General features: G+C 36.5%; 1 protein-coding gene across 4 annotated transcripts in view; it reads left to right on the top strand.

The window, feature by feature from the left end:
• ash2 (Set1/Ash2 histone methyltransferase complex subunit ash2) overlaps window positions 1-26,968 on the top strand; it is a 315,384-nt gene that overhangs the window by 171,744 nt on the left and 116,672 nt on the right. For 3 of the 4 annotated variants that reach the window (XM_090396985.1, XM_090396984.1, XM_090396983.1), the window contains exon 11: window positions 20,543-20,620. The exons of the other annotated variant lie outside the window; for it this stretch is intronic. In XM_090396985.1, coding sequence (XP_090253111.1) covers window positions 20,543-20,620 — 78 coding nt within the window. The remainder of the gene's footprint in view (window positions 1-20,542; window positions 20,621-26,968) is intronic. 4 annotated transcript variants of the gene reach the window in all.

Here is a 26,968-nt window from a genome sequence, read left to right as displayed (position 1 = left end):
TACTAAATATTTACAAACTGACATTAGCTTATCATAAATAATTAAGCTATGATCCTATAATGAGTATTACGATCATGCCACCATACACATCTATCCCAATGGCTTTAACAGGCCTTTAAGGCCCACAACCATCCAAGCATGCTTGGATTTCGTAACCGAAATACGAGGATAGAATGGTCACTCCTATGCCTCAAGGTATTCTTGGCTGTATCTCTGTGTGTTCACGGGGCTGGTTTGCCTGCTTGCGGGATGAAAAACACCAGATAAACTGGTGGAAAAACCCTACTGCCCGCGCCGAAGACCGGCTAACTTGGCTATGGCTGAGGAAAATCCTTCAGCTCCTCACATCTCCGAGGGGAGTCGAACCTAGGACACTCCTTCCCCAGGCATATGGTTGCGAAGCGCAAAGCCACTAGGCTAACCGCCATACACATTCAACACATAAATTCATTTGACACGGACATATAAAATTAATTCACACTATTTAACTATCCAAACTTAAGTAGATGGGTGCTTAAGGGTCAAAGCTGTATAACTGAGAGGAGACCTCCACATAGCCTTTAAAAGGAATGCGGAGAACCAACCAGGGCTTCTGACCTAATGTCCAATCCTCACCTTCTCGTGGTGCACTCTGTTGGGTATCTACTTGGATACTGAACGAACAAGGATGGGCTGGCAATTTGGGATTTAGCCGAACAAATTGTATTCTTATTGGTTAAACCAAAATAAAAAATGATGGTACAACATGACAAAATTTCATTCCGGCTGGGGCGTCGCCCAGTTAAACAAGGCCCCCGTTGTTTTTGGCAGGGAACCAGGGCGAACAGCGAAAAGTCAGCTACTGGAACAAATCTGAAAACAAACCCCAACTCAACATCACCAGAGTTAAAGATCGGTACTATCAACGTAAGAAGCCTGAATGGCAAAGAAATGGAGCTAGCTGAGGAATTAGATAAGTACCAGATCATAGGGGTGACTGAAACAAAAAAGACCAAAACTGGTGAGATTTTTCTGAGCAATAAATACAAAATGTTATATTCAGGCAATGATAATCAAGGAAAAGAAGGAGTAACCATAGTATTCAACACAAAATATGAGGCTAATCTTCTTGAATGGCAGTCAGTCTGAAATAGAGTAATGTGGACAAATATGAGAATGGGGAACTGGACAACTTATTTGTGCCTATGGTCCCACAGAAGGTTCTACTAAGGTAGAAGTGAAGGAATTTTTTGAGGCTTTAGAAAAAGCAACTGACACAATGAAAAATGAAAAGTTGGTCCTTGTTGGGGATCTAAATAGCAGAGTAGGAAATGATTGTGAAACATACAAAAATATTTTGGGAAAATTTGGAGAAAAGAGCAAAGCTAATAACAATGGCAAATATCTGTTGGATTTCTGCTCAGGGCATGGACTGGTTATTACTAACACCATGTTCCAACATAAAAATGTGCACAAATTCACATGGAGAGAAGAGGCTAGGAATAAGAAAAGTCTCATTGACTATGTTATTGTTGATAGTGATGTTTTCTCCCTGGTGCAGGACACTAGAGTGTACAGGGGATTTGAAATTGGAAGTGATCACTATTTAGTCTTGAGCAGGATAAAATTGAATTTCATATTGAAAAGAATAACATGTAAGAAAGTTTTAAAGCGAATAAAAGTTGAGCAGCTCTCAGATGTGAACTGTTGACTAAAATACACAAAGAATATTGAAGAAAAAATGAAAGAGTTTGAGAACAGGAATCAAACCTTGGAGATTCAGTGGCAAACTCTGTAGAAAACACTGACTGATTCAGGCAGAGAGGCATGTGGTGAGGTTGTCTGTAAGTATAGAAAAATCAGAACTCCATGGTGGAAAAAGGAAGTTAAAGAGGCAGTGAAGGAAAAGAAGAAAGTATATCAAAACTTCCTGTCAAATAAGTCAGCATGTGCTCTTAGAGAATATAGAGACAAATGCAAGAATGCTAAACACTGTGTAAAACTAGCTAAGCAAAAGTCATGGGAATACTTTGGCAAGAATATAGAAAATAAATATCACGAAGGTGGCAAAATATTCTGGAGGTTGTTGAAGAAGCTTAGGAATGGAGGAAAGAGTGCTGTAAAAGGAGTTAGAGATGATAAAGGTGACATGAAAACTGGAGAAAAAGATATCCTTGAAGTTTGGAGTAATTACTTTGAAAAACTGCTAAATGAAACAAGCAGTGATGACAGCACAGTGGTAAAAAACACTGACCAGGCATGCAGTCGGGAATACATATCCATACTTGAAGTAGAAAAAGCCATCAAAGGCTTGAAATGTGGAAAGGCAGCTGGAGTAGATGATATTCGATCAGAAATGCTGAAATATGGTGGTATAAGAGTCTTGCAGTGGCTGCACTGTATAGTTCAGAAAGCCTGGACAGAGGGATGAATTCCTGATGATTGGAGTAGAGCTCTCATAGTACCCATATATATGAAAAGGGAAATAAAACTGAATGTGAGAATTACAGAGCTATTTCCCTACTGAGTGTTCCTGGCAAGATCTATGCAAGTATACTTGAGAAATGGTTGAGAAGAATTGTGGAAGAAAAGCTTGGTGAAGAACAAGCTGGATTCAGGCCAAATAGAGGCTGTCAGGATCAGATCTTTACTTTACGACAAATAGTCGAGAAAGCATGGGAATATAACAAAGATCTGTATTTAAGTTTTGTCGATTTGGAAAAGGCATATGACAAGGTGCCAAGAGAGAAGCTATTCAATACGCTGCAGTTATATGGTGTCAATGGGGCATTATATCAAGCAATACTTAGTCTTTATTTGAGTTGTAAGTCAGCAGTTAGAATTGAAGGGAGTACAGGAAGATGGTTTAATGTTAAATGTGGTGTGAGACAAGGATGTACATTATCCCCTCTGTTATTCATTATCTATATGAATCACATTATGAAGGAATGTGGTATTAAAACTGATATCAAAATTGGAGATGTTAATGTCAGCTTTTTGCTTTATACGGATGATGTTATACTTCTAAATAAATCCGCTACAAGTCTGCAAGATTCTCTGACTAAATTGAATAGCTGTTGTAATAGATATGGTATGAAGGTCAGCAATAAAAAGACAAAGACAATGAAAATAGGCAGAATCATTGAAAATGTCAACTGTGTTGTGAATGGAGAACCTGTGGAACAAGTAAAACATTTCAGCTACTTAGGCACGATTTTTACTGAAGATGGTAAATTAAATATAGAAATTGACAACAGAATCAGCAAAGCTGGTATGGTGGGAAGTCAATTGAATACATTCATATGGAATAAAAAAGAAATTAGTCGGAACACTAAATTAGCTGTATACAAGACTGTGTTCAAACCAATTTTAACTTATCGATCTGAGAGCTGGGTCAGAAGTAAAACACTTGACCAAAGACTAGAGACCACAGATATGAGAGTCCTGAGAAAGATTAGAGGCGTGAACAGATGGCATCAATGGCAATATCATATTAAAAATGAGGATATTAGGAAAGAACTTGACATTGTCAGCATCCAGGAATGCGTTAGCAGAGCTAATCTCAGGTGGTATGGTCACTTAAATAGAATGGGAGAGGAAAGATTAGCAAAACAAGTGTTCTCTGCCAGGTTGGCAGGAAAACGACCCAGAGGAAGACCAAGATATAGGTGGATTGATACGGTACAAAGTGCCTTAGACGATAGAAATATAAGATCTGATAATGTTGGAGTCTTGACAAGTAACAGACTGATTTGGAGGAAAATTGTAGATAGGAAGTTAGTAATGATGTAATTTTTTCATGTAGTACTGTCATATCCTGTACACCCCTTGAGGGTACATGGCAGGAATTTGATGACGATGAGAAAATATAAATAAAGAAACAAAGATAGCTATGTTTGCTGATGATATGGTCCTATTCTCAGCTCACAACAACTTAGAAACAGCAGAATGTCACTTAAACAAAGCCATCGAAAGTTTATCTACATACTGTGAAAACCAAAAAATCAAAATTGGCCCTACTAAATCAGAAATTTGTGTATTTACCATTAATAACCACCTCAGAAAGTGGAGACCAAAGATTAAGCTAAATAGTCAACTAATTACATTTAAGGAAAACTCCAAATACCTTGGAGTTACTCTGGATCCATCACTAAGCTTCAATAAACATATCAGCAATGTTGCAATCACAGCAAAAAGAAGACTAAATATCATGAAAAGTATCTCAGGTAAAGAGTGGGGAGCTGATGCTAAAACCTTAAAAGTCACATACACCTCCATTATCCGACCCATAATGGAATATGTTTTGCCCATCTATGCAAATATCACAAACCAGTTTAGACTAGCTTATAAAAATTCAGAAAAATGCAGCTAGAATCATATGTGCACTAAGAAATACAGCTTCTGGAAAAATAGCAGAATTTGCATCCATCTTTGTTCCTTTAAAAATTAGGTAGCAAGAAAATCTTACTAAATTTGTAGAAAAAAGAGCCAACCTTGCCCATCATAAAACAACTGCACTTTTTAAAAAAGAGTGGCAACCAACAAACAGAATAAAGAAAAAATCAACACTGCATAAAATCATGAAAAATAAAATTCCCTTTGATTGTCCATATAAAATAGCCAACTACCCAGCATTTCCTCCAAGTCAAGACAGGAAAAATATAGTTATTAATTTTGAAATGGGGAAACATTAGAAAAAAAGTCTAGAAAACCCTGAAATCTTGAAATCATTAGCTCTTTCAAAAATAATGGAATATGGACCTGACTAATAAAAATCTACACAGATAGCTCCAAAAATTCAAATGGCAATTCTGGGAGTGGTATACTCATCTATGGCTCTCAAAATATAGAACTAAAAACAACCAACAGTATAGGATGCAATTCATACCATGCAGAATTAATAGCCATTAACACAGCACTACAACATTTGGATAAACAAAACTGAAAGGAATTTATATTTCTCACAGATTCTTTAGCAGCCTTTCAAGCTATTAAGAACTTCTACACTAGCCATCAAGAAATATTTAGAGACATAGCAAAAAACATAAACAAACTACATAAGGATTCCAAAATAATTTTCCAATGGATTCCATGCCATGTGGGATTAAAGGGAAATGAAACTGCAGATGAAGTAGCAAAAATGGCTGCAACATCAAGTGATACCACAGATTTTGATCTTTTAAAATCTAAAAGAATGATTCTCCAGGACATGACTCACCACTGGTATTCAGCAGAAAAAGAAGGAGCTACCATCAACTCAGAGTTTAATTGCTGTGCCATTACCATGATCTCTTGCCACAAGACTGGCCACGCAAGATCAATCAAGTTTAGTAATAGCATAAAAGTCTTCCCCATCTGCAAAATCTGAACATCGAGGAAGCATCACCAATGCACTTACTAAATTGTATGAATAGTTTTAAATGTAAACTTTATAACAACCCAGAAAAGGTGCTATATAAAATACATGAATTTGACTTCTATTATCTGATGTAATAATACCATGGGATAATAAAAATAAATAAATAAATAGTTTTGAAGGTCGAGATGGATAGTGCTGGGGGGGAAGTGAGATTTGAGTTTCTGTTCAAAAGAGTAGGTGGGGTTTGGTGGACTGCAGATGGTAGTCGACACTATTAAGGTTGGAGTCGAGACCATGGATGTTGGTAAAGTGGATATGCAAGGTTCTGTGGGGCATGGATTTGACCGCAAGAGTCTTGCATGTTTCCTATGCAGTGCTTGCATACTGGTCTCCTTTGTCTCCTGCACTAGTTTTGTTTGTTTGTAGTCTATGATCCAACTGTTGTCTCCATTTTGGCATTTTTCTTCTAGTTGTCTTTGGAGTTGACATCTTTGTTCCCTCTGGGCAAAAGTTAAATCAAGTCGAGCACGTATGCACGATTGGGGGGGGGGGGGGGGCAAGTGTCCTTTAGCTTGTTATTTATCGGTGTTATTAATTTGGATGTGTTTGTCGGTGTATCACAAGTCACTTTCACAGGACGTGAAAAGTTCGTTCCATCCTCTCTTTTGCTTATGGGTCCAAAATGATGGCATATGACGATATTTCTGGGATTGAAGTTGCATTCACCTGCTAATTTCCTGATGTCTTCTTTTATGATTTACCGTTTTCTGCCCGATTTGAAGTATAAAAAGCTATTAGAAACCTGAAATGTGGAAAGGCTGCTGGAGTAGATGATATTTGACCAAAAATGCTAAAATATGGAAGTATAAAAGTTTTACAGTTGTTACACTGTATAATTCAGACTGCCTGGTCAGAGGGTCAAATTCTAGATGATTGGAGCAGGAGCACCCTAGTACCCATCTATAAAAAAAAGGGAATAAAGCTGAATGTGAGAATTACAGAGGAATTTCTCTGTTGAGTGTATCTGATGATTTTTGCAAGTATTCTTGAGAAATTGCTAAGAAAAATTGTGGAGGAGAAGCTAAGTTCAGGCCAAACAGAGGTTGTCCAGATCAGATTTTTACTTTAAGCCAAATAGCTGAGAAATCATGCAAATATAAGTTCAGGCATATGACAAGGTGCCAAGAGGAAAGCTGTTTAAAATACTCCAAGTTATATGGTGTAAATGGGACATCATATCAAGAAGTACATAGTCTCTATTTTAGTTGTAAATCAGCAGTTAGAATTAAAGGAGTGGTTTTATAAGTCAGATGTGTGATAAATGCGTATGCCATCTCCACTGTCATTTATCATCTATATGAATCACATTATGAAGGAAAGCAGTATTTAACCTGATAGCAAAATTGGAAATGCTAATATCATCTTTTTGCTTTATGCAGCTGATGTTATACTCCTCAATAAATCCATGACAAGTCTGCAGTATTCCCTGACCAAATTGAGTAACTGCTGTGATAAATTTGGTATGAAAATCAGCATTAAAAAAAGACAGCGAAAATAGGCAGAAACATTGAAAGCATCTACTGCCTCCTGAATAGAGAACCTGTAGAACAAGTAAAACATTTCAGCTGTTTAGGTGCAATTTTTAATTAAAATGCCAAATCAAATTAAATTTGGAAATAGATAGCAGATTTAGCAAAAACTGGTATGGTAGGAAGCCAACTGAATAAATTTATATGTAATAAGAGAGAGAGATTGATTAGTCAAAACGCTAAACTCACTGTTTACAAGCTGAACTAGCTGAACATTTAAGCAAAGTGGTCACCCAGTATACTGTCAATACCTCTTTGCACATTAAAAATTCTGCCCACTTGAAAGCCATTATAAAAAACATAACACTTCAACACATTGACATATGGTCAGTTTTGATCCATTCACCAATGTTCCTCTTAAGGATACTTTAGACCTTATCCTAGCATAATTTTCTCTCAATATCTTAGCCTTTTTTAAGTTTGCCATGAACTTGAGCTATTTCATTTGGCAAGAAAAATTCTATAAACAAATAGAGTGATAGCCATGAGACAACCCCCCACCACTCCTGAACTATTTAATGGAGACCTTTGAAGAAAGAGTCTTAGCCTCTGCCCCATAAAGACCTACAGGTTTGCTTTGCTGCAGAAATGATATAGTGATGTGTTCTCAATTTGATCACACATCTTAATAACCAGTGCCTTAGAATCCATTTCTCCTTGGAAAATTAAAAACAGTCTCCCCCTTACTAGACACCTTGATTATATGCTAATCTGATGGATTCTTGACATTCTCAGTTTACAGACCGCCCACACACAGGCAGATTCATTTACCAACAGTCACCTCCTTCCCAGCAGTGTGGGATTATTAAAACCCTGTAGAATTGATCAGCTCCCAAAAGAATGCCATCACCACTGAACTTGAATATATTCACAACACATTCTTAGCCCATGGAAACCATCCTCACCAAATCCAAAAATATTAAAAACCACAAACCGCAATCTTCCTTCTACTCTCCTCCTCCAGAATAGAGGCTATGCCAAATCTGTTACCACCCATATATCCAGGCACTTCAGAAAAATCTAAAAAAACCCTTAAAAGACACAACCTTGTAACTACTTACAGACCATATAAAAATTTTGCATACATTATCTGCTTTCTCAAAGACCAGCCACAGTCCCTAGTGTTATACCCTGATAACTTAAGAATGTGAAAATTTCAGTTATCATGATGTAACAAGAGAAGAAATAAAAACCCTTTATAAATAACTAAGTAAGCAAGCTTGTTCCTAAGCAGGTATCGTTAAGAGCCTTTGAAAGTAACGAATACATAAAAATAAAAAGAAAGAAAAATATGCTTGCATCCAAGTGTAAAATATAGCTGAAATTGTTTGTCGACCTAAATAAAAAAAATTATATAGTTGTGATGTGATAAAATAAGGTTAAGTAAAGCAAAGAAGATTAGTCATAGGATTTTTGTATGTGAGAGGCTAGTTTTTACACTTGAAATAAGAGATTAAAAATTCGAGTTAATTCTTAGAAAATTTTGGAAAGGGGATTAATTTAGTATAGATGACATAGAGGTTAGCTTAAACAAAAACCAAAGCTCAAGGTCAATTCCTGAATTGAGACTTCGTCACGTGTCAGTCGCGTGCACACGGACTGCATGATGTTTTGGCAAAAAAATGCCACTCTAATTGGCGACTCCAGTAAGGAGGGAAGAAAAGAATTTGAAGAAGGTGCTGGTAGGGGTCATCGTATAAAAGGGTTAGGGAATCCCCCCTCACGAGGCTTTTTTCCTCAGAGTTTTTTTCACGAGTCTTCGTATAGGTCTCACGCAATTTTCCTGAGTGACAGGTTAGGAGTTTTCTCCATCCGACACAATAAGGAAACAAAGTGTGCAGGATTTCGATTCCATGTTCCTATTGTAAGAAATGAGGGACGCCATTTAGTTAAAAAGAAAGAAGATAATGTCAGTGTGTTTCATCATCCAGTGATCATAACGAGAGAAGGAAAAATCTATAAAGAAGTCAGTGGTGAGTTTCACAGCCATAGAATAGATGATCCTATGTATGTCCTTAATTCAAGCATGTAAGGTAAAGATTGTGAAAGCCCATCTTAGTGCCAAAGGAACTTAGGAGTGATAAGTTATAGAAGAGTTCGTCCTAGGAAGGTGCAATCGGAAAAGCATAGAGACCAGTGTAGAAGACTCAAGTCAAAAGGTACTGTAAAAACTCATGTCAATTCAAATCATATGTAACTGTAATCATTGTTCAATTACTGAACAGTTGAAGGGATTAATGAGAATTATACTAGGACTTTAGTTCATGTCAGACTAGAATGAAAATGAGCTTGTTACTATACATTAATAAGTATTCATGTGCCTAGAGATTTATGCATGTACATTGTATTTTATTTACGAGAGTTTTAAAGGTCAAAAGTGCGTATTAGCTCAGCGAAAGGATAGATTTAATCCATATTGTCTTAGTAAGAAAATTAGAGTAACTGAATATATATGTCCTAGAAAATACAGAATTATAGCGTGATCAGATCAGTAAGGGGTTAGACAAAAAAGTCAACTAGTTCTAGAATTATACATGTTTGTATGTATAGAAACTGTTATGAAGATCTGATCACAATTCTTATATAGGATCTTAACCTAATACTTGTGTTTAGCTAGTGTTAATTTGTATTATATATTCCTAGTATTGAATTGAGTTTTATTTGATAAAGAATGAATTGTATCATGTTTATGAGTTCAATAAACTTTTGTTCCTTGAAAATACAGTTGTCTGAGATTGCCGCTCAATGCACCACTTGTAACAACGTACGAACCTAATCACGCAATTTTGTTAAGTTACGAGATAAAGGTCACGACTGCATATTAGTTTCACACTCAGACATAATTTGGTAATTGCTCCTTGTTTTTGAATTTTATATCTGAAACTAAATGTCCTGAAAGGCGCAGTATGAAATAAATATTTAGGGACACTTAAGGGGAGAAGAAGCTTGAATATTTGTATTTGGGTGATATCTCATATATAGATAAGATTTGGATAAAGACAAGTAGAGTTTCACATGTAAGGATAGTTGAAAGCCTAATAATCGTAAATTGGGACACAACACTAGATCTGCGAGGTATCTACCTCACACCATACTGCTGTAAGCTACCTTACTACTGGCAGACTGGTAGGGTAGCCAACATAAGAATTGCTGAACACGAAGTTACTTCTGGTTCTACCACTACAGCCATCAGGCTTCACTGACCATGTTTTAGCCCACTTGTTATAAGATATGATGGAAAAAGGCTACCTTACTTCACAGAAGCAAATTTAAATATAAAAGACTTTTCTTAGAATCCACCTCAACCTACAGTAACTACCCTCAGCTAATTTGGTTGTATGAAAGTACCCTAAATCTCAGAAATACTCATCTTAGCTAACTAGGGGTACTGTTTAGAACTTTAGACTTGCATTTGTTGTTCTGCTTTAGTCATACTTATTTATAACTAAATAGGTATGACTGCATGCACATATCAATTTGTTCTTTATTTCCTGAAGATGGCAGTTTGGTCCTGCCAAAATATTGAAAATATTAAGATATTCTAATTAACATATAGTGTATATTATAACTTCCTAAAGAAGTAATATTAGGAAGGAATGCAGTTGATGTTTTCAGTGTTCCTGCTTATTTTCATACTCTTTGCCTTTTTATTGCTGATTTTCATACCAAACGTATTACAGCAGTTACTCAATTTAGCTAGGAAATCCTGCAGACTTTACAGGATTTATTTGAGAGTATAACACATCTGCATAAATATATCGGCCCATCAACTATGTAACTCTTATTTTTAACTGCTGTCTTACAACTCATATATAAAACTATGCATTGTTTGATATAATTCCCATATAGAGTAATCTATCATTTATCCAAACCAAAAAACAACAACCCGCCAATTAACTGACCCTTGTGTGTTATCTGATTTCTAGTTGAGCACTATGCAGCTGTACTTCAGTTATCTGAACCTTTAATTATCAGAACTTACTGTTCTGATAATTGAAGGGTCAGATGAATGAGTAGATTACTGTAATTGTAGTGTTTTGAACACCTTTTTCTTGGTGGCTTGTGATAATGGTCAAAGCCAAGTAATTGGGGTGAGACTTCCACATTGTCTTTAAGGAATGTGGAGAACCAACTTGGGCTTCTGACCTAATGGCCAATCCTCACTTTCATGTGGTGCACACTATTAGTAGGTATTCACTAAGTATACTGAATGAGCAAGATTGGGCTGGCAATTTGACACCAAATTGTACTCCCTGTTGGCTTAAACCACAAAAAATATGTTGCTGCAATATGATGAGATTTCATGCCGGCTGGAGTGTTGCCCAGTTAAACAAGGCCCCATGCTGTTTTCTTCAGGGAAAACAGCATGGGACCCTACTGGAACAGACTCAAGCTCAACTTGAAGTAGAAGAACAAACCCAACATCAGAACTGAATATAGCAACCATGAATATGAGGAGTATCAATGAAAAGGAAATTAAGCTTGCAGAAGAACTGAAAAAAAAATATAGATGTAATAGCATCACTGAAACAAAGAAGACAAAAACAGGTGAGCTCTTACCAAATAATAATTATAGGATGTTATATTCAGGTAATAATGATCAAGGAAAAGGAGTAGCGATAGCATTCAACACCTAGCATGAAGATAAACTTCTTGATTGGAAAGTGGTTTCAAGTGAAGTCTTGTGGATCAACTTCCAAATTAGAAAATGGACAATGAAACTTATTTGTTCCTATGAAAGGAACAAATAAGTTTCATTGAAATAAGTCACACAGAAAGATCTAAGAAGGAAGTATAGGAATTTTTTGAGTCACTAGATCAGGTAACTGACATTTAAAAAAAAAAAAAGTAAGACTGCTAAGCTATTTGTAAATTCTAAACAAAAGTCATAGGAAGACTGGCAGGAATATAGAAAATAAATATCATGAGTTTGGCAAAGTGTTCTGGAGACTATTGAAAAAGCTTAGAAATGGAAAGAAAAAAAAGAGTACTGTAAAAGGAATCAAAAATGATCAAGGTAACATGAAAATGGAAAGTAAGGATATCCTAGATGCCTGGAGTAATTACTTTGAAAAAACTGTTAAGTGAAACAAGCAGTGGCAGAATTCTTATAGAAAATTTTCAAGAGAAATGCAAAGAGAGAACATATTAATACTTGAGGTAGAAAAAGGCATCAATGGAAGGCTGCTGAAGTAGATGACATTCAACCAGAAATGCTCAAATATGGAAGAATAAAAATTTTGCAGTTGCTATGGTGCATAATTCAGAGGGACTGGTCAAAAGGTCAAATTTCAGATAATTAGAGTATTGCTCTCATTGTTGATGACGCCATCTAGTCGTTTTTGACTCTTGCTGATCTTGTGAACAAAGGCTCTCCATCTCACTCAGCCTCTTGTGCTTTCTCTCAACAATTTTAGGCTCAAGTTGGTAAGTTCTTTTATGTTGTCCATCCAACTCTTTTGTGTTCTTCCTCTTCTTCTCATTCCTTCAGTCTTCCCCAACATAACTGTCTTTTCGAATGATTCATCAGCTGGCATAATATAACCAAAGTACATCAACTTCTGTTAAGTAGTCATCGCCTCCAGGGAGAATTCTGTCTTTATCCTCTCTAAAACTTTCTTATTAGTCATTCTCTCAGTCTATGGGATTCTTAATAGTCTCCTAAACACCTGTAATTCAGATGAATCAGTTCACTTTCTGTCTTTCTTCTTTATAATCCAGCTTTCACATCCATACATCACTACTCAAAATACCATTGCTTTAACAATTCCAAGTTTCGTGGCCTTACTCACACCTCTATCTTTCATAATTTTCCTCAGGTTTAACATAGCTTTTTTTTCACATGACTATCCCTCTTTTAATTTCATCTTCACATTTACTATCATTTCTGATTCTGGGCCTTAGTAAATCATAATTTTAATGTTTTCTATTTTATATTGCTCTTATAAATTCATTTAAATTGCCAGAAGCCATCACTTTTGTTTTGCTGATAATTCAGCCTATCTTTGTTATTTTACCTCTTAACCAATAGAATCAACTGCTCCAGGTCTTTCTTAGTTTCTGCTATAAGAGTTGTATCATTTGCATATCTTAAATTATTTATTTTCTGCCATCATCAAATTTCTGACATGTACCATCAAGGGATGTATAGGATATTTTGATATTACTACATGAAAAACTTACATCATTACTAACTTCTTATCAACAATTTTCTTCCAAATCAATCTGCTATCTGTCAAGACTCCAACATTATCAGATCTTATGTTTATGTCCTCTAACACACTTTTTACTGTATGAATCTACCTATATCTTGGTATTTCTCTGGTATTTTTCCTGCCAAATTGGTAGAGAATACTTGTTTTGCTAATTTTTCCTTTCTCATTCTGATTAAGTGACCATACCACCAGATTAGCTTTGCTAACACATTCCTGGATGCAAATAATGTCAAGTTCTTTCCTAATATCCTCGTTTTAATATTGATATTGCCACTGATGCCTTCTGTTCATGCCCCTAATCTTTCTCAGGACTCTCATATCTCTGGTCTCTAGTCATCGGTCAAGTTTTATTTCTAACCCAGCTTTCAAATCCATAGGTAAAAACTAGTTTGAACACTGTCTTGTATGCAGCTAATTTAGTGTTTTGACTAATTTCTCTCTTATTCCATATAAATTTATTCAGTCGACTTCCTATCATACTGGCTTTGTTGATCCTGTTGTCTATTACCATATTTAATTTACCATCTTCATTAAAAATCATGCCTAAGTAGCTGAATTATTCTATAGGTTCTCCATTCACAATGCAGTTGATATTTTAAATGCTTCTGCCTATTTTCATTGTTGTTTGGCTTGTTATTGCTGACCTTCATATCATATCTATTACAACAGTTATTCAGTTTAGTCAGGGAATCTTGCAGACTTGTAGTGGATTTATTTAGAAGTATAAACTCATCCATATAAAGCAAAGAGCTGAGATTAACATCTACAATTTTGATATCATGTTTAATACCACTTTCCTTCATAATGTGATCCATATAGATAATGAATAACAGAGGGGATAATGTACATCCTTGTCTCACACCAGATTTAACATTAAACCATCTTCCTGTATTTCCTTCAATTCTAACTGCTGACTTACAACTCAAATAAAGACTAAGTATTGCTTGATATAATGCCCCATTGACATCATATAACTGTAGTGTTTTGAATAACTCTTCTCTTGGCACCTTATCATATGCCCCTTTTGCAGGTCTTCTTCTTTTCAGCTATTTTCTGTACACTGCTGGATAAAGGCCTCCTCCAGTTCCTTCCACCTTTCTCTATTCTTGGCAATGGTTTTGCAGGTCCAAAACTTAAATACAGATCTTTATTATATTCCCATGATTTCTCAACTATTTGTCATAAAGTGAAAATCTGATCCTAACAGCCTCTGTTTGACCTGAATCCAGCTTATTCTTCACCAAGCATCCCTTCCACAACCCTTCTCAACTGTTTCTCAAGTATACTTGCATGAATCTTACCAGGAACACTCAGTAGGGAAATACCTCTATAATTCTCACATTCAGTTTTATTTCTCTTTTTGTATATGGCTACTATGAGAGCTCTACTCCAATCATCTGAATTTTCCCCTCTGTCCAGGCCTTCTTAACTATGCAGTGCAGCCAAGTCCTTTACAAGACTTTTATACCTCCATCATCTACTCCTACTGCCTTTCAAGCTTTTGATGGCTTTTTCTGCTTCAAGTATGGATATATATTCCTGATTGCATGTTTGTTGAGTTTACCACTGAGCTGTCACTGCTTGTTTCATTTAGCAATTTTTCGAAGTAATTACTCCATACCTCAAGGATGTTTTTCTCTAGTTTTCATGTCACCTTTATCATCTCTAATTTCTTTTACAGCATTCTTTCCTTCATTTCTGAGCTTTTTCAACAGCCTCCAGAATATTTTGTCACCTTCCTGATATTTATTAATTAATTAATTTATTTTTTGCCACCAGTCTTAATTCCAGGTGGATCTTTGTCCAAGTTAGTCATTCTCATGATATATTCACTATAAATAATAATAATAATAATAAAGATTTAGTGACAGTATACAACCCTGCTGGACCCCTTCTTCTACTCGAACACTGTCTGTTTCTCCAAAGACTGTGTTTCCTAAAGCTTGTTGGTTGTCATACAGCTCTCCTATCAAGAGAATTAGATGTTCAGATATTCCCATTGATCTCATTATAATCTACAATCTGTTGTGATCCACACAATCAAAAGCTTTCTTATAATCAATGAAACTGATGAATACTTCCTTCTGAAATTCTCTTGTTCTTTCTGTAATCCATCTTATATTTGCTATTTGGTCTCTAGTTCATCTACCTTTCCTAAAGCCTGCCTGTTCTTGTGGCATGTCTCTATTCACCTATGGCTCCACCTTTATTGGATCAGTTTCAGCATAACTTTAGTTGCGTGGGAAACTAAAGTGATGGTTCTATAATTGAAGGAGTTCGATTGAGGTTGAGTTCGAGGTTATATCGTAGTGTGTAGTGTTCGTGCAAGCTCCTGATAAGATAAGTATTATTTTCAGTTATCGTTGATAAAATTAGTTAATATTGCGTAGTTTTGTTTGCCTTGCGTATTTTAGTGCGTCTGTTTGTGTGTTTTTGGTGTGTATAACTTATTATTTGATAAAACACGTTGCAATTATTATGGCACCTGTACGAAGGAAAATGGCGGCCAGTAATGATGGTTCGCCATCGTTATCAAAGAACAGTAGTATAAAAGAAATGAGTCAGTGTACTATCTGTGAAATGTACGCTTTACGGAGTGCGGTCGGAGTGTGGATAGATGATAATAAAGGATTGAATGTGTGTAGAAAATGTAGGGAGAATGAGGAATTGAAGTGTATTTCGGATCGTGAGTGTGATATTTTTGTCAAACTTCAGAATGAAGAAAATAGCGATATGACAAGAAACGGCAAGGTTGTGCATGAGAATTATGAGAGTGTGAATGTAGATAGTGTGAATGATAGTATTAATGGTTTCTCAGAGAATAAAAAAGATGAGATAGATGCATTGAATGAGATTGCGTTGTTGAATGGTGCGATAGAAAGGGCAAAGCAGCAGCTAGAGTGCATGAACAAAAGTCGACTGAATGAACCAACCAATAATAAAAGGTATGACAGGAAAAATAGGCGTATGAATGTGAACATGAACAAAATGAAGGATAGAGTGCTGTATGGAGACTCGTTAGTACGAGGTGTGTTAGTAGAGGATTTGACAAAATCGTACCAACCTGGTGCGACCATAAAGGATGTAACTGAGTCTATTAGAGAGCAAAAGGAAAGGGTGAAAGAAATGATTGTTGTGGCAGGTACGAATGATTTGAAAGGAGATAAAATGGAAATGATAGAAGACCTGAATGAATTGTTTGAGGTAGCAAAAGAAAAGAGTGAGAGAGTTAGAATGATTAGTCTTTTGCCACGGTATGACAGTGAAATGTTTAAAAGGAGGGCCATAATTGCGAATGACTTTATGCGTGGGTTACGTATGATGAGTGGTGTGGAATTTGTGGATGTGTGGAGTGAGTTTGATGGGTGAAAGGATCTATATAAGATGGATGGCTTGCATTTGAATGGTTATGGTGTAAGAAGACTTGAGAAAGTGTTGCTGAATGTAGTGGATGTGCAAATTCAGGGAAACTAGATTTGTTAAGGGGGCGGGAGTAGATATACAGTCCTTAGGGAGGCAGTTGAATGTAAGAATGAATATAACATGCTAGAGCAAATAAGGACAACAAACCAGAGTGGGATAGTTAATACAAGGCATCAAGTAGGGTTGGGGCTAATGGGGGTCTTAAATTCATGTACACTAATACTAGGAGTATTAGGAACAAGAAGGAAGAGTTTTTGGCCATGGTTGGCACTTCCAGACCACAGGTTATTGGTATTAGTGAAACATGGCTGACTGTAGATGATATAGCTAGTGGGATTGAATGTGATGGGTATAGTGTGTTCAGGAATGACAGAGAGAATAAAATGGGGGGAGGAGTATTGTTGATGATAGCTGATGAGCTACAGCCAAGGAGAATAGAAGTTGAATTGCAGGATAGAGAAAAGAGCGCATTTGAGGCCATTTGGTGTGAGATTGTGGCTAGCAGAACTAAATATACAATTGGGTGCTGCTATAGACCAGGTGATGGAAAAGATGGTGGTGACAATATGCACAAGCAAATAGAAGAAATGAGTGGAAGGAGGGTGATTATTTTGGGTGATTTCAACTATGGTCGCATTGATTGGAGTGAGGAGAGGACACACGGGAGGAAGGAATTGGATTTTATGCGGTTATTAAGGGATAACTATCTGCGACAGCATGTAATGGAAAATACTAGGGGTCAGAGAGTGCTTGACCTAGTAATTACATCTGAGGATTTGGCTGTAACAAATATGACCACATTGCCACCAATCGGTGAGAGTGATCATAGGGTCTTGACTTGGGAGGTGGCTAAAGGTGTAGAATTTTCAATAAAGACAGGGTACATTTGGAATTATCGGGCTGGAAAGTATGACAAGCTTAGGAGTTTGATTGGCTCAGTGCCATGGCATGTACAACTGCAAGGACTAGAAGTTGATAGTGCATGGGAGGTAGTTAAGAAGTGCTTGCATGAAGCATTGGCTGATTGTATACCTAGAGTCCGAATAATAAATCAAGTAGGAGTTAAATGGATGAATAACACCATTAAGCTTGAGCTGCAAAAAAAGAAACAACTATGGAGGGAATTTAACGAGAAAGGTGACCGGCAGGCACATGAACGGTATAAAGCGCAGGCCAGAAGGGTGACGAGTGTGGTAAGAAAAGCAAAAAAGGATTACGAAAGAACATTGGCCATGCAGGCTAAAGAGAATCCTAAACAGTTTTTTAGATATGTAGCAAGTAAAAGGAAAAATGTACATGGCAGAATGATTTTAAAGAATGCCGATGGTAGGGAGGTAACTGAATCAGTTGAGATAGCTGAGTTACTGAGTGAGCACTTTGCAAGAATATATCATCCAGGTGGTGACATTGCAGAAACGAATAAACCAGTAGATTATACGGGAATTGTGGTGAATGAAGTGGAGGTGAGTAGTCTATTGCATAACCTCAATGTCAATACATCTGTGGGATTGGATGGTATACCAGCTTGTGTAGTATGAGAAGCAGCTAAAGAATTGTCAGTACCCTTGACCATTTTGTTTAATTTGAGTCTCGGGTCTGGGTTAGTACCGAGCGGGTGGAAGGAGGGGAAAATAGTTCCACTGCATAAAGGTGGTTCCAAGACTGCTGTTGTAAATTACCGACTGATTAGCATATCAGGAATCATTGTCAAGGTCTTAGAGAAATTAGTCAAGAAAAGAATACAGGATTGGATAGATGAAAATGGGATATTGTATGGGGGACAACATGGTTTTGTGAAGGGTAGATCATGCCTCAGTAACTTGCTCACGTTTTATAACACACTGACGGCTGAACTGAATAGGGGTAATGGGTTTACAGTGATACTACTGGACCTTGCCAAGGCCTTTGACAGGATACCACATGGAACCCTAATCAGTAAACTGGAGCAGATGGGGATAGATATAGGGTTGGTAAGATGGATAGGAGGGTGGTTGAAGGAGAGATACCAGAGAGTGGTTTATTCAGGAGTGGAGTCAAAAAGACGTCTTGTGACTAGTGGAGTGCCGCAGTGCTCTGTTCTTGGACCACTGCTTTTCAATTTGTTCATCAATGATATAGGAAAGGATTTGAGAGGAAGTGTTCACTTGTTTGCTGATGATGCAAAGTTGGGTAGAGCAATTGTGAGTGCACAGGATGTCAAAATTTTACAGGATGATTTGGATAGTTTGGAGGACTGGGCTAGGAAAAATGGATGTCAGTTTAATGTGGCAAAGTGTAAGGTTATGCACTTTGGGGTGAAAAGAATAGCAGCAGTATATCACATAGGTGGAACCGTACTCCAGGAGATTGATGAGGCCAGGGATTTGGGAGTGCTGGTGGATAGGGAGTTGAAGTTTAGGGGGCACATTGCAAAAGTAACTAAAACAGCTCACCAAATCACTTGGCTTATGAAAAATACTTTAACATGCAGAGAGAAGCAAGTTGTTGTTCCTCTGTATCGAGCCTTGATAAGACCCCATCTGGACTTCTGTGCCCAGTTATGGGCACCAGGGTTTCTTCGTGATGGGGAGGAAGTGGAGAGGGTCCAGAGATGAGTGACCAAGATGATAGCAGGTCTGTGGAATGAACCTTATGAGAATAGGTTGAGGATTTGTGGGTTGCAGAAATTGGACGATAGGCGAAGGAGGGGTGATATGATTGAGACATTCAAATTACTGAAGGGTTTTTATAAGATTGATCCAGAAGATATTTTTGAAAATATGACTGGTGGTGGGAGGACTAGGGGCCATGCATGGAAGCTGGGCAAGAGCGTGGTTGACAAGGGTGTTAGAGCTAGGTTTTTTACTTGGAGAGTGGTGAATGAGTGGAATAAGCTTCCAGATTCTGTTGTGGGTGCTACGACCGTGAATGAGTTCAAGGCAAGATATGATAGATACTGTGTGAATGTTGAATAGTTGTTCCAGACATGATGTTAGGGCCTCCCTCAATGAGTCTGTCGACTCCTTGGAGTTTCCCGGAACAATAATAATAATAATAATAATAATAATAATAATTCTCAATCTCTGGGATTTGCTTTTTTTGGAATTGGAATGAATAGTGATGTTTTCCAATCTCTAGACCAGCATATTTTCTTCCAAACCCGATGACAAATTTCAGTGAATATATTCACTAATTCATCCCCAGCTACTCTCAACAATTCCACTGACACTCCATCAGTGCCACCCCATTCAGCAAGAAATTTCATCATCATTTTATGCCATCATTTTGTTTAGGTTTAAGCCAATAAGAATGCAGTTTGGTTGGTTAAATCCCAAATTTTAGTCTATCCTTGTTCATTCATTGATCAAGTAGATACACATTAATGTGGTACATCATGAGGTGAGAATTGGAACTTAAGGTCAGAAGCCCAGATTGGTTCTCCACATTCCTTAAAAGTATGGCAGTCTCCTCCCAGTTATCTAGCTTTGACCCTTAAGCGACTCCTCAGACAATTTTACCACACACACATACAAGGATATTTTAAAAAGCTCTGCCCACTATGCATCATGCTTGGCCAGTGAAATGATGTAATAGTTTCCACCTTCATATCTGGCAGTCTTTTCCCAGTTATCTATCTTTGACCCTTAAGCGACTCCTCGGACAATTTTGCCACACACACATACGAGGATATTTTGAAAAGCTCTGCCCACTACACATCATGATTGGCCTGTGAAATGATGTAATAGTATCCACCTTCACATCTGTTGTAAGCAGACTCTCAGTAATAAAAATATGATTGTTTTGTTTCTAAATACTTCAAAGTGGAGGAACAATGTGACTCGTTGCTTAAGGATGTTACCAATAGACATACTCACTACCAGCCCACATTCTTTATTTTCATAGATGCCATTTTAATTTTCTATTTCACATCCATGTGTTTTTTTTTTTTTTTTAAATCACTCAGTTTATGTAAAACCTTTTTTTTCTCCCCCCGTTAGCTCCACAGTTAAAAATAGCAGAAGATAGATTATGTATTACTGGAGACAAGGGCTACTGCATGATTCGTGGTACCCATGGTATGTATTTTTTTTTTATTTACTACTTTCTAATTATCTTGCTGTGTACTGCAGATTATATTCTCTTATTAACATTCTCCTGTGGAGAGTGAGTTGAAGTTTAGAGGGCATATTGTAAAGGTAACCAAAACAGCACATCAGATTATGTGGTTGTTGAAGAATACACTAGCAAGCAGGGATAGAGAGGTTATCGTTCCCTTATATAAGGCTTTAATAAGGCGACATCTGGACTCCTGGATTTCATGGTGATGAAGTTGTAGAGAAGACCCAGAGGTGAGCGACAAAGATTGTGGCAGGTCTGTGAAATACTTCCTATGAGAATGGATTGACAGTCTGTAGGCTTCAAAAATTAGCTGGTAGGCAAAAAGAGGAGACATGATAGAAGCATTTAAGTTTTTAAAGGGATTTTACAGGGTAGACACTGAAGACTTTTTTTCAGTACATGGCAAAAAGGGAGAGAACGATGGGTCACCTGTGGAAGTTGTGTAGGAGTATGGTTAGCAAGGGTGGGTGTTAGGACTAGGTTTTTTGCTTGGAGGATGGCAAATGGGTGGAATGGGTTGCCATAGGTGGTTGTGGGTGCTTCAGTGAATGAATTTAAGGAGAAGTATGACAGGTACGAGGGGGGGGGGAGGGTCTGAAAAGTTTATAAACACCTGCAACAAAAATGATATTAAAGCAACCAATATAACCAAAAGAAAGAACATATGAGGATACAAGAACATAAGTTACCTTCATAACTCTTCTACTATTATGTTCTTTCTTGCAGTTATATCAGTTGCTTTAATATCATTTTGTTCTATGTGCTTATCAGCACTTTCCAGGCCCTTCCCCCTTGTATTGCGTGAATGATCGTCTAGTGTTTGAATAAATTGATTTCCTGTGATGAGTCTTCTGACTCTGTAGAGATACCTGTATAATAATAATAATAATTTTAATTTGTTCACTAATGTCATTTACTGAGTGTGTGTATTACTCAAAAAATATAAGACTGAATGAGTCGCATGGTAATTTTCGAACTCCTTTCGCTTGGGCCATGATGATTTCATGTGAACTGCCAAGTTCTTGGAAAAAAGAACTTGGCAGTTCATATAAATCACCGTTTATGTTGCTCCAACTGATGAAAGGTTATTTGCAAACCTATAATTCATTTTGTATTGTGGGTGGGCTCATGTATTAGATTAATCTAATATATGAGCAAGCAGTATATATTAACCTCACACACACATGCACGCGTGCACACACACACACACACACACACAAAGAGGTACATAGCATTATAGCATGTTAGTGCTGTGTGCAGCTAGGTGTTTAAGAAGAAAAAAGGTGCCTGTTAATGTTTAATGATGGGTGTAGCCCTCAGGGGAAACACAATGTAATAAAGACTGTTCCAAAAATCAGATGAATAGAATGAAAGAGGAGAATGAGATCTTCACCAAGTTTGAAGCTCAATTATGTATAGATGAGGGAGGAAAAAAGAGAGGAATCATTGTTTTGTGATATGCTTTATGAAATATGAGAAGAATATTCTAAGGTTAGATGAATATAGGTATTGTATAGGATTAACAGCTATTCAGTTGAGAAATGATGTCTTGAGAAGAATAGGATACCAAGGTTTTTTGAATGCTTTGGATATTGGACATGTATATCAGAAAAGGCAAGGCCAGAGAGTAAGTCAACTCAGAAAGAGAAATCTTGTTGGAGATCTGGGTGTTATCTAAGGCAGTATGAGATGAAATGAGATTTCTCTTTTTGAGAAATAAGACAGAACTATGTTTGGATAGAAATAAAGGTAAGATTATATTTATTCACTAAAGAATTGTATGTAGATTCTGTTTATATCATTGATTCTAGTTTTTCTGTGTGGAGAGCACTGTAGTACCTGTAAATCTGCAAATTATCAGTAGCCATTAAGCCAATTACTCTCAATGAACAGTTGAGACCAGCTATCTACTGTTTTCCAAAGTTACGGCCAATTGAGTTCTACCTAGAAACTACTTAGTTAACCTCTTTGGAACATAAAAACATATTAAAAAATTATGCATAGTAGCTTATACTGTGCATTTTTTAAAACATTAAATAGTTTGATTTATTGACTTGATTGTTTTTCTATTTTTTAAAAGATATATAATTTTTTAAAAGTATTGAAGGTTTTCATTTCGCCAGTGTTTTTGAATTCAGCAGATATGCCAGTTATCTTTGAAAATTGAAAGAACAGTGAAAAAATTTAACAGAGAATTTATATTTAATCACTGACTAGATATAATTAAGAAAATTGACATAAACTGGGTTTTATATTGGCCGAAGGATTTTAATTGATACTAAGTAAGAAATACCAACAAGTTTCACCAACTTAGCTGTTTGGCTTCTTCATCTTCATCTCTTTTATTCACCCTGAAGATGCTAAACAGCTTCTTCAGGGTGAATAAAAGAGATACAAAACAACTTAAACTGTTCATGAAGGAATGAACCGAATACAGTTGTATTTTTTTACAAATACAGAAGAACGCGTACATCAAGCTCATGGAGCGTGTATGATGTTAACTGTTGTTATGCAGGAACGTTCTGTAATTAGCAGCGAAATTTAACTCTGGCATGCTTAATAATCTTATGAGGGTCTTCCAAATATCAGCTAGAATTAATCCTTGGTTTCAATTAAGGTTGTGTTTAGAACGGATGACTGTTATGGCTTCTTTTGTGTATTGGGAGGCAGAAATCTTCCTCTAAATTGGGCATGAAGCTTTTGTCCCATTTGATGGTATGGTTTGTCCTCGAGAAATGAAAGGCTAACCCAGAATTGTCTTCTCTGTTATTGTTTACATCTCGTACGTGTTCTTTTTTTTTTTTAATTTCCACACTTCTTGAAATCTGAGCAATGTAATTTAATCCACATGAACAGGAGATGTTATAGACACTGGCATATTTGAAGAAGGCATGATTGTCTTTCAGAGATCTTAAAAAATGGTGGATAGTCTTTAAAGGTTTAAAAGTCACTCATATTTCATGTGGCTTGAGGAGTGTAGCAATCTTTTTAGAAACTGTCCCAGCATAAGGAATGGCGATGGTGGATTTGTAACGTATTTCCCCAGATTGTTGTTGTGGGGGGGTCGCAGAAAAGTATCTTATGGATCAATTTTGTTTAGATAACCATTGCCTATCAGGGTTTTTCATATGTGGGATAGTTCATCTTTGAGATCTTTATCATCTGCAGTGATGCGAGAGGACCTATTTGATTGGATTTAAATTAAGCAAGTAGATATGAAATGCTATCAAATATACGAAGACATCTCCTACAATATAGACCAAAATCTGTGGTCACTTTTAGACAACATGATAAATAATAGTTTTCACAAGGCCTTTTCTATCAGCAAAAAAAAAACCAAATTGAAAAATTCAACGCTCTTTATGAAAACAGTTATAAGGCAAGACCTAATCTGCCAGATAACACAGTAATCTTCAATTTCTCCGAACATGGTTTAAAAAAACCGGAAGTTAGTATACTTCTTGGTTCAATTTTGGGTTTCAATTTTGCTATTGTCCCAGACCAAATTCCTACAGTGGACATCATATGTAACATAGAAAAACAGTTTTGTCATTACCGGAATCCATAGCAAATGATCTCAGACTGAAAAGCGCCATCATTCTCTCATCTTCAAGAGCTCCAAACCCAAATATCATGCCTTTAGAAAAAAAGAGCTATGTTTAGTTTGAAGAAAAATAGAGAAATTATCATGTTCAAAGCAGAAAAAGGAAGCTCTACAGTTGTCTTAAACATCAGAGATTACAAGAAAAAGATCACAGACTTACTCTCTGACACATCTACCTATCATGTTTTAGATTCAGATCCCACAGGAAAAAATCACAATGAAACAAACAACTTTTGTAATATGGACAGCTGGCCAACAGACTTAAAACGAAGATTAAAGTTGTTACAATCACTAACGCTGTCACTATATGGCTCTCCTAAAGTGCATAAAAATGGAATACCGCTGCGCCCTATAGTGGATAGAATTAATTCTCCTACATACTTATTATTGAAACACTTTGCAAGTCTCCTTAAGGCACACATCCATAATTCGGATACCTACATAAAAAATTCACAACATTTCGTTGATAAATTAAAGAACATCTCGATCTCCAAAAAAGACATTCTTGCAAGCCCGGATATAATATCCTTATTTACTGATGTTCGTAGAAGAAGTAATCAGCATTTTGAGAAACCTCTTCCCTGAAGATATTACTTCGCTTTTCCATCATTGCCTAAAATCAAATTTTTTCTTATGGAATGAAACGATTTACAAACCATTAACAGGCCTCGCGATGGGTAGCTGCAAAAACACTGATATACTTGTTAGTGCTGATCTAATGCAAACTCTCCTACACATCAAAAGACTAAATAATCACCATATTTCTAACATCTAAAAACTTTTCCTAACCATTTCTCCTCCATATATATTGTACATAACTCAGACCATAATCTCAAATTGTGCATAACTCAGACCATAATCTCAAAGTTTATATTTCTGTGTTCTTATCACAGCTACTCTTTTCTTTTGTGTGTGTCTGTTGGCACTGCATTGGTGCTAGATGAAATTATCTCTCTGTAATTTATGTTCCTTTCCATAGTCTGATTACTATTTCTACTCTCATAAGTCAGATATCTGTTCTACTTGAACAACTGTGATAATTCTTGCTGGAATGAAGTTTTTCATACTGCATTTCATCTCTGATGACCACAGTAAGTGCAAAGGTAGGCCAAAAGGGAAAAAATTTACCCTTTCAGAAATAGCACAAGACAAAACAGCTTTTAAAAAAACTTCCTTCTCATATAGTAATGTCTTGTTCTTCACCAGGATCATTAGGTATAATTTCTACCCTTTCATGCATTTTTTACTTTTCTTTAACATTCAGATGTTACCATTGAACATCATGTAAAGATAAAACTAACTTAATGGCATTCTTCTCCTCTATATAGAATGTTATAGAATGTTCATCCATTGTATACTTTCTTTATCACACTTGTGTGGCATTTCTCTTATAGAGAGAATAAGCCTATATTCAGACTATTTCATAAAACAGAAATTTTTCTTAGCCTGTAGAAACCTGTGATGTTGTGACCTGGGGCCATATCTGTTCTCGGTCTTGCTTGAAATTTACTGAACAAATTTTCATCCTCCTCCTCTTTGATTCCTGTGATCTCTCTTTGTCTGTCTTCCTCATATTGTATTCCCCAAGAATTACAACTTCATGTATTCAAATATCAAAAAGTTCCTCCTTTGGTTTTAAAAAACAACTCTAACTCATTGTTGGCAGAACATTTTTTTTTTCCATTATATTCAAAATATTGATCTTCATATTTAAATATAAAAGTTTTTTTAATGTCAATAGCAAGTAATGAATTACACTGCATCCCCAAATAATATTTGATATTAAAGATGTATCTAATTGTGAAATGTTACAAAAATTTCATCCTTAATAACCCAGGTTAGATTTTAGAATAAATATTATTTTCTGGTGTATACCTTCTTCAGCTGTACTACCAGACTCCAAAAGTGTCTAACACAATATACACAGTGGGCCCGTTAAGTAATGAGATTAATTTTTTACAAAACAGTCCTTAGAATAAAAGTAACAAATGTGTTATAGTTTTGACAGCTAGAGTATGTTGTAATCGCAAGTGCAACTTTTGAGTTGGGTAATGCAGCAGTTTTCATGTGGCAACCATTGAAGTAAAAGTGTGTGAGTGGAGCATGTCAGAAGTTGTGTCATGGAGCAAAGAGCTGTGATAAATTTTACTGTAAATTAGGAAAAACTGCTACAGAAGTGTATCAACACATAAAAAAGTTTATGGTGATGACTGAGCTGTGCAGAGGTGTTCCACTGGTTTTCAACGTTTAAAGATGGGAGGGAATCCCTAGAGGATGAACCACGCTGTGAATGGCCGTTTTCTGTGTGAACAAATGAAAATGTGGCGAACAGTCAGTAATAATGTGATGTTTCAGAAAGAACTGATCCACGACAATTGTTCTGTTGCACGACACACCTACTCGCTGCCTGTGAAGCAGTTTCTGGCTTTGAAGTTGATCTGATCTGTGTGATCCCCCCCCCCCCCCCTCCATTCACCAGATTTGACTCCCTCAGATTTTTTCCTCTTCCCAAAGACAAAGTGAGTGTGCCTTGAAAGGTGAACGCTTCAGCAAGATTGAGGACATTCAATACAGTGTGACACAGAGACCGAAGGAGTTTCCTGTTTGAACACCTGTATGACAGATGTAAACGTTGTGTGGAGTTGAAGGGAAATTATTTTGAATCTGTGTAATTGACAATTTCAAATATAGTTCTTTGTTT

This window comes from Typopeltis vanoorti, chromosome 8 (genome assembly GCF_054136105.1).
Source record: "Typopeltis vanoorti isolate ZY-2024b chromosome 8, IOZ_Tvanoo_1.0, whole genome shotgun sequence".
NCBI lineage: Eukaryota > Metazoa > Arthropoda > Arachnida > Uropygi > Thelyphonidae > Typopeltis > Typopeltis vanoorti.
The sequence above is the reverse complement of the archived record's forward strand: the minus strand, read 5'-3'. Positions and strand labels throughout refer to the sequence as shown.